Raw genomic sequence first — 11909 nt, 5'->3', positions numbered from 1 at the left:
GAGATAGGCTACTTCAAGCATGTGTTTCAAAATATAGTAATTTATTCTGCTTTCATTTGAGCCTGTTTTTATAGGCTATATGGAAAACTTCAAAACAGGTGTTTTTCAAACATTGCTGAATAAAGCTAGTTTTTATATAGCCTATACTTTTCTCTTGTATCGTTTTGTTTTGCACTCTTTATGTTTTAGTAGGACTATTTGTGTCAGCGATTTTATACCCACTTTTAATTAAATTTAGTTTAGTTTTTGATTATTTAGCTACACTGTTATGACCACTATAAATGCAATAAACACCACTGTTTAACTGTAGTGCATTTTTGAGTTACATTCAAGCTGAAAAGCTCTTGGTACAAATCATGTAGGCAGGGTACCTAAATAATTTTGATTCAAATAGCCTATGTTTGGAGAATTATCCAAGTTCAATTTGGGTTTTCTTAGACACAGGCATACACTGACTGTCTGTTCTTGAATTATTTCCATTATTATGACCACTGCCTGTAGACCTCACATTATCTACTAAGCATTTTAAGCTGTGCTCAGGCTGCAATGAGCTCTATTGTGAGCGATTTAGAGCATCCCGGGCTTTAAATCTGGCGCTTTTCACTCTGTTTAGCATTGCCAGCCACCACACTATTGGCCTGCCATGCCGGCCAATCACAACCTTCCGTATCTCCGGGCGGGCGGCACAATCTCATTAGCATGCAGGTATCCGACCAATGGGAGGGCGTGTTTAGCCTGCCCCGAGACGCGAGGTACGCAGTTGCACCGGGAGAGAAAACGCTGCTCGGAGATCCGAGCCCCGATCCAGCCAGGCCGGAAGCCCTAGTCCCACTGCATCCAGAAGGCTACTGCACAGCCTCAGATGGAAATATTGTAGGATTTCACTCTAGCCACATGGTTTATTTCAGATTTTGATTTTTAAATGGGCGTCGCACTTGACCTTGCTCCTTCCCTCCCTGTGTTTTGTGATTTTATAATTTATTGTTATGCAAGGATTTAACATACCAGTAAGTAGTAATTTTATATACTCGATTTTTTTATTGAATAAAAATATTTTAAGGCCTGTTTGTAATGGCAGAGGCTGTATTTAGTCTGAAATTCTATATGACATGCTGTTCATTACACACAGTGCATTTCTATAATTTACAAAATAATAAAACCTTAATATCTATGAGATGTATACTGCGTGGACTAAACCTATGATTTAATGTGGGCTGTTGTGCTGGAAAAAAATACAAAACCTGGGTAACCTTATGATTATTATTGTTATTAGCGTTGGCATAATTAATTATATTATATTGACATTATTATTATTAATAATAATGTTAATAGTTTCATTAAATTAGATAAATATCGTAATTAGATAAACCTATTAAATTATTGATATACGACTTATTTGCTGATGTTTTGCTTGTAATTATATTACATTTTTAGAAGCGTGCCATGCTACGTAAGTTTGCAATTGACCACGATTGAGGAGCCTTTCATAAACTGTTCAAAAATGTGTATATTTTTATTATCCTGTCGGTGGGGTGTAGACCGTGGTTGCAGTCGCTTTCCAGTCAACTTCAAGCGGAGAATTTGCTTTGAGAGGGCGGGAGGCATGTTTGTGTTCGGCCCGGACGAGGTTCACTCCCTGCCGGCCAGCTCAGCCACGGAGGGCCGCCCGCCTCGCCGCGCGATCCGACCTATACAGTGTAATTTGATTTATTATCTGCGTTCCTGCTTTCGATTGGATTCTGCAAACGGAATTGACGGCTGCTTAATGAATTACATTAGGGGCGTCGATTATTTGAACGGTTTTTAAAATTTAAGCGAATATTTGGTGAGGGCATTCGCACATTTAAAGCTAAAATGAAATAACCGCGAGTGTTTATGCCACTGCAGATTAAATTTCTACGAATGTGCATTTCGAACAGTTACACGGCAGCAACCTCTTCCCAGTCTTGTAAATGTTGAATCATTTTATTTTGAGGTTGTTAGTGGACATATAGAGTGGGCCGAATGCAACAGCATGGCGAGGGGGAAGGTAGGCTAATGGCTGACTGCAAAGCACTCTCAGTATGGAGACAAAGGCAGTCCTCCTGACGGGCGGCCATTCACCTTGGCTCTCTATACAGTCCACACACTGAAGACTCAGCAATCATGTATGCAATAGCAAGGCTTCTTAAACGTTTTCACGTTAAGGGCCACATGCATGCACACACACGGGCTCTAAAAGCCTCAGCTGATAAGATTTTGTCCCAGGGAACTCAGTGCAGAAGGATTTTATTGTTGTCGTGAATTGTAGGCTAGGCTGTAACTGGCTACATGGGGAGATAATAGTGATGAGAATGAAATAGCGCATATGATATGCCTGCGCATTCTTACACACGGCAGAATTTAGATATTTTTTTTTCTTGTAATTTAATTTATAGAACAATGAAGCTTTTATCTTGCTGGGGGACCCCCTGCAAACCTTCCGTGAAAGCCTGTAGAGACCCCAAATTGAGAATATTTAATGTAAAGCCATACTGTATTCAGCCTTGTAGAATTTCTTTACTTATTTGGAACTATACAATTAAGCTGCCTTCTGTTTGCCAGCTTTATTTTTAATTACTGCCATCTATGAGGCACAAAAAATGGGCTGTCACGTTTGATTGCAAAATTATTTTTTATAGTGAAATTAATTTTATTTTAATTAATACGAATGGGTATTTTTTCCTCCTATAATATTATTTTTGTGGCATGGCAGAGGATGGAGCTTATAATGTATTTGCTACTCCATTTGATTACCTGACCTGAAATAGGTCAAGGCAGATGAAGACAGTGAGAGTGCAGTTATTCACATGCACACACACACACACACACACACACACACACACACACACACACACACACACTCACTCACTCACACATGGGTGCGCCGCACACGTGCAAAGCACACACACACACACACACACACTGAGAGAGAGAGAGAGCCCACGTCTTTCAGGAGCTGATGCATCTCTGTTATTGAGCAGTATTTGAATTATATTCTTATTTTAAATAGCAGGTCTCTTGCTTTATTTGTTTCGAAACTTTTTAAAGTGACAGCAGGTTGTGCCCGAATGTCCGCAAATTGATCGATGCATTTTATTCATTTGTTCATTTTTCTTTTTTTTTTGACAAAGTTGATTATTTTGTACTCTGCAGATGGTGCAAAATATAATAGCCTACATTTTTTTATTGATGGCAGTTTATGTATCACTGTAGTGCAAAATGGGAAAATAGTGTGAGCTGTAATGAGAGCTGGATAGAGGTTAGAGGCAGGGGGAAAAAACGCCAATAGGAGACAATAGGACGAGCAGCAGAAGGCAGGCAGCCTTGCTCACCTTGAGATGTAGGCTGAGTAGGCTTCTATCATTTTAACCCACCTAAACAGGACAACACACTCCCTCCTCTAACAGAATTACTAAGCTTTTGAGATTGTTGCAGCAATCACGATTTCTTTAAAGATATATTGGATGTGCTTACCATGGTTTCTGGGAGAGAGTGACAGCTGGCAAGTGCTGACGTGGTAGCCTAGTCGAAGTAATTGTTTGTATAAAATATAATATGAACAGTAGGCTACATAGAAAGCTAAAATGTGTCAATCTCTTCGGTGTTCCTGCGTGGGGCATGAAGCCTCTTCTCCATATGATGCACATTAGGCCTAGCCTATATCCCAGGCTGATCAATAGAGCTGAATGTGAGGCTCAGTGGGCTACTGGACGCCTTGCTGGCCGTTTCTATCTGCCTTGACTTGTTTTATACCACCAGCTTTAGGTCGAAAAGGGTGGTTTTAGCTCTATGCAAAAGAAGCCTTAATATGACAGAAAGGTATTACAGCTAAATCAAATGGAGCGGAACTAATGCTTTGTTTTCTCTTACATTTTATTACACTGGACTGCAATGTCAGTGTTTTGCATCGTGTAATTCTCAACCGGGCTCTCCATTTGTCTTAATAATGGAAATTGCTCTGATTTTCCTCCTTTTTGACAGAAAAGATGATCGGGGGCTACGTTTTTGGCTGGGGAAGCCTGCGATCGACTGAATGCAACACATAGATCTGAAGGAAAGGATTATTATATGGGCTGCATTTGATTTTCCTGACCTGCCCTATCCGGATTTCGGATTACTCAACATTCTTCGGAATGGAAGGACGGGATTTCGCTGCTCCGGCGCACCTTCTCTCAGAGCGGGGCGCCCTGGTGCACCGAGCCGCCTCTCGGATCGCTCCCTCGGGCCACAGCTCTGTACAGCATGCCGGTCACTTCCCGCCGGGAAAATATTACCCCTCGCACATACCAATGGCTCCCCACTCAGGTTAGTCAAACATCTACTAGGGTTTTGTCCCACGATAATGTAGCTACTGAAACGTTGTTTGTTCCCATATCTGCAACATTTATATCTCAGTCTGTTGTTTCAAATGGTCTTCAAATGTTGCGCCATAAAGCCTGTTATCAGCGTGAATAATAGTATGGCCTGCATGTGTGATGTGGTACGAAGCTGATTATTTTTACACAAAAGAAAAGAATAGACTGGGCTTTCTGTTTAAAATAAATGGTTGCTCAGGTGTGGCTGTTGATCGAGTTTCACTATTCAAATATCTGCTATCAGGTGGAATTTGATTTACACTAAGCCTGACCGGGCATTTTGATTAAGCTGAATCAACATTTATAGCGTAAATCTCAAAGGTAAGAAAGACATCTTAGTTAAACAAATAGCCATTTGATAAGTTGGGTAAATGCTGGCCATGGCATTTAAGATGTGTTTTAGTTTGCAAGTTGGAAGTTGGACAGAGCACACAGATGCTGGTTTCCCATTGGCTCTGGCGCTGAATCTGAAATGAGACTTTTGTCACTTCACGTTAAATTGATATGTGTCACACTGGTGCCATCTCTTAACCAAAAACCCTGGGCCATACCCCAGAGCCATAAGCAAGCGGAGGAAGAAGCTGGATGAACAGGTATGCATGGGTTACAGTGTATGAAAGCTTTTGGAAGAAGAGCAATAAGAGAAAGTCCTCCTTCTATATTGGGCTTCAAAGTGTCGGGGTGCAAATGTGTTCACAGTGCATTCATCAGGTTTAACAAGTGACTTGGGTATCTTGTGTACCCAAACGTGGACCTTGACAAACATTTGTGTTCACATTCAAAATGTAAAACCCCACCTAAAGACTGCTGAACAGAATAATTTATAACAGCTGATATATTTTTAAAATACAGTGGACACAACAAAAGCAGCACATGCACAGTCAAATGCAATCGAATACAATGACCCCCCCAAAATACAAAACCTTTGAGATGCTGAAAATGTTGAATTTTTGTTGAGACTTTTTTACCTGATTTATAATGTACTTTTGGCCAAATGACCTAGTTTATGTAGATGTTGTATTGGGTTTAATTAAATATATAATGGTATTCCTAATTTAGTGTTCTAACGACAAATAAAACTAAATATATTAATTGCACAGCATTGTAATGTACTGGATCGCAATATGCTGTTGTTGTCCACCCATGTGAAACAAAGGAGATTTAAATAAGTCACAACCATGGCATATTGATTGCATCAAACAGTAACACTTCTGAAACAACTTCCTTAGAAAATATGCTAATGTGGCTTCTAAAAAAAACGTGTTTATGATGCAGCAGCTGAGGAATCTTGGGTCACTGGCAAGCAAGGAATATTTAGCCCTTTAAAGTTATTTTATGTCACGTAGCCTGTATCAGCTAAAATTATATCTGAATTCTGTGGGCTCAGTGTAGGTGGTTGTTGTAGGTGGTTAAATCAAAGGAACTTCTTACAATGTATTTGTATTCTGCGTTACATTTTTTGTATTTATTTTTTGGTTTATGTTTAAACGGCTCTACTGTAGGCAGTCTTGTGGCAGCCCAATGAAATATATTTTTCAAATTCATTTTGTTTCATAAAGATTTGGAATTTATTTTCAAAATCATGCTAAACATGAGGCATAATTAGTCATTCAGGAGAATTCATGGGCGCTGTTCACCATTCATCTCTAACCATTCATGTTTGCTTTTGGCAGTGCTCACACACACAAACACACACTCACACACTGCCTGTGTCCGTATGTTTTTTTCTTATAGATGTTTTGTTGAGAGCATGAAGGCTCATGCTGGCTACAGGGTACCGGTGCTCCCCCAACCAGATTTGGTTTTTCTTTTGTCGTATTGTGCTGCACCAACATGAAGACGTACCCTCCAAATGTCACCACTGTTCAATAAGCAGCACAGGTGGTTTATTGTTCTCCCCTAGTCTTGTCAGTACACAGGGGTGTGACTGGATCTAATATCTTCAAGATTTGGACAATTACTTAATTATTTGCATTTCAGGTGTTTTATTGAATTAACATGGAGAATGATTTGACATGAGCTCACAGTATATCTAAATCTCCTCTAGGCACCGTTGGAATTATTTTTGTATTGTGCTCTGCTGATGTGCAATCTTTGATTGATTATTTTAATAATATTTGAAAATGTCAAGCATGTCATAATACAAATAGGTGGACGAGACATGAAGCATAAATCACAATTATTCATGGAATATATTTTTAGGATGGCAATTCATCAAAACAGCACACAATGCAAATGTATAATCCATGTCACACAAGGAAAAGAAAAAGTACATTTTCAAAACCATTTTCATTTATTCTATTAAATTTAAAATAACCGAGTATAATTTATTTTATTTTATTTACTTTCAACAATTTATGATCACACTATCAAGTTAATGTTAATAAAATCTTTCTTTTTTCCCCTTTTTTCAGTCACTTCACCCAAATGAATACAGGCCTGTCACACTATGTAAGAACAGTAAATGCTCGTAGGGTTCCTGACCAAACTGGTCCCAGACTGTTGTTTGTCTTGACAGGGCAGGTCATTAGTGTCCCCTCAAGTGTCTGCTATGCTAGCAACATTAGCACAACTGAGAATGTTGTTTGCTGAATGTGTTGGATCCCCTCAGTTTCTCTGCACTTTCCCCCAGGGACTAACTTGCACACTGGTTCACATGAATACTTTACAAAGAGCATGAATATTTCACGGTTGATGTAAAAATGCATTCAGTGGCAGGTTTCTGATGTGGCTCCTTGAAAGGGCTCCTCTGACTCTGCAGAGGTATTTATTGTGAGCGCTCCCTTCACCCTCACTGCTGAAAAGAGTGATGGCGGTTGCAACACCCTCCGTTGGCATTGTTCCTTGCTTCCTCATAGAATTTCAGATTTTGGGGGGAAATTTCATTTCTTTCTTTTGTACACGCCAGTGAGTTGGGTTGCAATTAGGAAACAAGAGACAGACACACACTCCTACCTTCTTGCCCACTGAACCATGTTAACTTAGAACCGGTAGAGATTCTGTCAGTGTGCATTTGCCTCTGTCCATTTTCACCTACTACAAGCCGGTCATTTGTAATGCATGTCAGGTGGTCGATTTATAGTTTGCACTTGCACTGTGTTCTGGGATTGTGACATTGGAGCAACTTGTCTCTCTTCTGTGCTTGCTGATACAGCAAGACAGACCTGTAAACTCATCTAATGCGGTTTAATTCAGCCAGTTCATTTACAAGGACTTTGAAACAGTAATTTTATCTCTTGCTGGCTCCGGCACAGAGTTGGAGACAGTATTCACTTGGCTGTGAGGCTGGGATTCAGATGTTGGACAGTGTCAAAGGAGGAGACACAGTGGAGCTGTCTTTACTGCTTGCATTTATGGCTGGGGGCTCATCTTTCAGCCATATTGTTCTGATCAGTGTGCTCTGGCTGAGGTGTGGCTGTGTGAAAGCAGCAGGAGCTCAGAGGCTGTCCATGGCTGAGCTCTGCTCTAAACACCCCATGTAATCAAAGGTCATATTTGTGTCATCTTGCTCACTCTGCCTCCCCTTCCTTTACATCTCCTCTGTGTCCCTTTCCATAAGCTGTTCTCTCTCTCCTCCCCTCCATTTCTCAGTCTCCTTTCTTTCCAGCAGGAAGACCCTTGTGTCTGGGAAGCGGTGGTCTTCCTGCCACTTCTGTTTTAGCCACCCTCCCCTGCCCCGGGCCATTGTTGCAGACCCCAGCTTTGTGTGTGTTTTACGGCTGCTGTTAAAGATAAAAAATAGTCTCTTCCACCCCCTTTATTGTTTTCTGGTAGGATGTCCCTGTCATTCCCTTGGTTTTTATGTCCTAGCTGGATATCCGAGCAGCCTCCCCCTTCAAAGGTTAGCTATGCTGTCTGCCTTCTCCCATTTTTTCCCCCAAAGGGGAATAAATAACTTTACAGAGACTTTTATTGAACGTCTCATTGCTGGAATATCCCATGGGTCTGTGGTTGTTAGGAAGACACTTCAAAGACAAACACAGGTGTTTGGTGGAGTTAGCAGAGGGCTGGTTACAACCAGGGTCTTTTAAAAAATAAACCTCAGTAAGTGGGTGAGGGTTGTTTGTGGGAAGGGAGGCTTCTTTTACTTCTTCTTGGCCTTGTAGCTCTTGTGTTGTGAGCGTTCACAGTACCCTGCTTCCCTTTGGCTTTACCTACCCCCCCATCCTTGTTGACCCCAGACAAGAGCAGTGGTTGGAGTATGTTGCATGCAGTGTAATTATTTAGCTGCAGAGCACCCAGAGCAACAGGAAGCCTGTGCTTGTCCTTTCTCTCTGAATCTCAGAACAATTTTGGGGATTTGGTGAGAGACATTCAAGAGGTGAGCCCTACCGGGGAGAAAAGAAAACTGACATCTTGAATAATCCATCTTAAATGTTACATTAAAAGGCTACTTGTATCTGGGAGCAACCGTGGTGGAAGTACAGTGACAGAACGTGGGTCTTGGGCCAAGTTCCATTTGGCTCGGGCCTTATGCACTCCCTCCCTCTTTCGCTCCGGCTCTGCAAAACAGAGTGAGAACCTTGGCCTGTTGTCGGGCTCGTTTGTGGATTGTTGTGAGATGACACGGTTCAGATGCAATGTCACAAGAGTTCCCCTGAATAGTGGAGGTGTTACTTGGCATCCTACACCTGGCTGAAATAGCACCTTGCTCGCTGCTGCCGCCATCTGTCACCTCCCCCTGACACGCCAACTGGAAACCCAAATGACTTGCAAGGGCAGTAAACTGTTTTTGAAAGAGTAAGATTCACATATTTGCAAATACTTTGGTTACATGGGTAACGTGCGCTCACCCTGTTTTAAAAGGATTCAGGCATTGGCATCATTAAAACTCTGGCAAGCCCCAGACTTTTAATTTTGTCGCTATCGGATCATCATACCAGGTGTTCGATAACCAGTCATCAAAAAATTACAGCATCTGGAATTCATTACACTCAGGTAACTTAAGTGACAGATTTGATGTTGGATGATTTAATCAATTCCTTTTCTTTGCATTTCTTTGCTAATCAGCAAAACTGTCTGCAGAAAGTGAAGGCTTAGGCTTAGTGGGGTGGGGGGTGAGCAGGGGTCTGGCTTTGCAAGAGGAATTTGGCTAGTGAGTGGCCATGCTGCCTCAGAGACAGGCTCTTCAAACAGACCGCCACCCACACTACACCGTGTGGCATGGTGCCACAGAGCCCTCGCCTCAAGCATGGGGCGTGTACACAGGACAAACACAAAGGAGACCCACGGGTGAGAGTGACGGGCAGGGTAATACCTTCCTGTATCGGATTTCAGGGCATTGGATTTCAAAACCTTCCCATCTATTTTTACACTCAACATGAGGAAGTGAGAAGTTGCATTAAGAATCCAACAAGGCCATTAAAGTCTTTTGTTCACTTCCCATGACGAGCACACATACACACACCGAAATTTGCGAGATTGTATATACCGATACATTTGCCAAAAGTCAACGACGGCTGTTATGTTTGTGATTTGGATCTATCTTGCTGCCCCCCCCCACCCCCCCTTTCCCCTCCCTCTCCCAGTATCAGGCTGCTTCTCATCAGGCAGCCCCAGGCCCACCTCAGTGCATGGCCCTATTGCATGTGACAGCTGTTAGACAATATTAACGGCTCAAGCAGAAAATCCAGATTACTTGTTTTTTAATTTAAATTTTATTATTGTAATCGTGCTGTGAAAAGAACAAAAAAAAAAGAACCGTTGCCCTATTGTTGTTCGCAGATTTGTGGTCAGTGACAATACTGTATGCACATGAGCGTGTGTGTGGTTGTTTGGGTGGGTGGATTTTGCACAAACCCCCCACTAGAGCAGAGGCACCCTGTGGTTGGCTGTGAGGCCTAGACAGGTGCATTGTTAACCCTCTAACGTCTCTGAGTCTGTCCCTGCTGGATGTGCCACTATAGTGCTCCTGGCAGGGTTTCATGCTTGTGATACAGCTTGTGTGGCGGTCTCACTTAGTGAGTTTTGAAAATCACAATTTTTCATCTGTCAGACGCCTGTCCAGTTCTACAAAAAACAGACCGATGTTTCAGCTGTAGCATTAACATGTTGTTAATGTATGGGACTCGTTCTAAAAAGGAAGCAATTATACAACTCATCAGTTGTTCCTGGACAGCGCATCCTTTCTGTTCCTGTTTTGTTTATTTTTATTTTACATATTCTGTACTCTAAGCTTCCCTATTTCAAATAGCGGACTATGATCCACAAATGTAGATGGTATGTGGTGGAGGGGCAGGACTAAGAGCAGATAAACTCAAATAATGGGCCACAATTCAGTGACTGTCAGTGGAACAGCGCGCGGTGGTGACACAGTACCAAACAATGAGGTGTGCTGCTAAATATATGCAGAGATTTGCCATTAAATATACATGCAGTGTGCCTCTCAATGATGTGTCAGCCCTTTTGTGAGAAAACAAAGATTAGCATCAGGAATTCCATTTTAATAAGTCTCTTGGGACCATCCAACCAGCTGCCTAGTCCTCAATCCAAAGGGGACTTGTTGCTCTCTGTCTCTCTTTCTCATTTTTCTTCCACTCTCTTGCCCGCTCTCTCTCTCTCTCTCTCTCTCTCTCTCTCTCTCTCTCTCGCATGAATTTCCTGTGCTCCTACTGACATTGATTAGAACAAAAATCCTGCTCCCTCTCTCTCTTGTGCTGTTTTTTTGTCAGATCACTTGTTGTCCCACTGATGTCCCTCTGATGATCCTGATCCTCACCTTTCTCTTTTACAGTAATTGTCCCCCACATTTACTCAGAATGGGTCTCTGCCCTCCACCTATTTTTTTGTTGTTGTCCCCTCTGCCTGGTGTGACCACTAGGCTACACTGCCTCCTCTGTCTGATACTGTGTGTGTCCTGGGGATCTGGGGCAAATGACTGGCTCCTCAGCAACAGATGTGTGTTTGTCTGCCTGTGCTGCATGCATTAGCTTTCTGTGCTCGCCATGCACGGCCACTGACCTACCCTCTGGTGAATGTGGGGGAGGGGACTGACTGAGTTTGTGTGTGTGTGTGTGTGTGTGTGTGTGTGTATGCGCGAGAAAGAGACAGACAGACAGAGAAGAAAAAGAGCAGAGCGACAGCAAGACTAGATGCACTCTGTCACATGCTGTCATACACTTACTGGTGCATTGCAAGCAGGCGCATACAAAGGCACATGCACACTCACAACACTCGCACTTCATACACACTCACACATCTTGCTTCCCAGGAGGCCGAGGGGCCAGTGGGACAGAGCAAGCTTGAGAGTGTGGTTTGTCTGTTTACATCTAATTATAGAAACAGGACTATTTCTGCAACCACTGCTCCAGCTTTTTTATATTCTTACGAGAGAGAGAGAGAGACAGAGAGAGAGAGCAGGGAAGAAGAAAACAAAGCTTTGACAGTCTTTTCTCACAATGGTGAACGGTTATCTCATCCCCTCAGCACTGCTACAGTCTGCAGGCTCTCAGTACAGTACAACAGGAGACAGAGGGGGAGGGGGAGAGTGTCTTGTATCGTAAGCTGTTTCATCCTCATGTAACATGAATGTGC

General features: G+C 42.4%; 1 protein-coding gene across 9 annotated transcripts in view; it reads left to right on the top strand.

The window, feature by feature from the left end:
* The first annotated feature begins 784 nt into the window (after positions 1-784).
* The window catches only part of LOC119890301 (BAH and coiled-coil domain-containing protein 1), a 64336-nt gene continuing 53211 nt past the window's right edge, over positions 785-11909 (top strand). For all 9 annotated transcript variants that reach the window (XM_038701579.1, XM_038701542.1, XM_038701525.1 and 6 more), the window contains exons 1-2: positions 785-1007; positions 4003-4326. In XM_038701579.1, coding sequence (XP_038557507.1) covers positions 4155-4326 — 172 coding nt within the window. In that variant the 5' untranslated portion in view covers positions 785-1007; positions 4003-4154. The remainder of the gene's footprint in view (positions 1008-4002; positions 4327-11909) is intronic.

Source organism: Micropterus salmoides, unplaced genomic scaffold (genome assembly GCF_014851395.1).
Source record: "Micropterus salmoides isolate LMB-PRFRI ecotype aquatic unplaced genomic scaffold, ASM1485139v1 Ms_hic_scaffold_10, whole genome shotgun sequence".
NCBI lineage: Eukaryota > Metazoa > Chordata > Actinopteri > Centrarchiformes > Centrarchidae > Micropterus > Micropterus salmoides.
The sequence above is the reverse complement of the archived record's forward strand: the minus strand, read 5'-3'. Positions and strand labels throughout refer to the sequence as shown.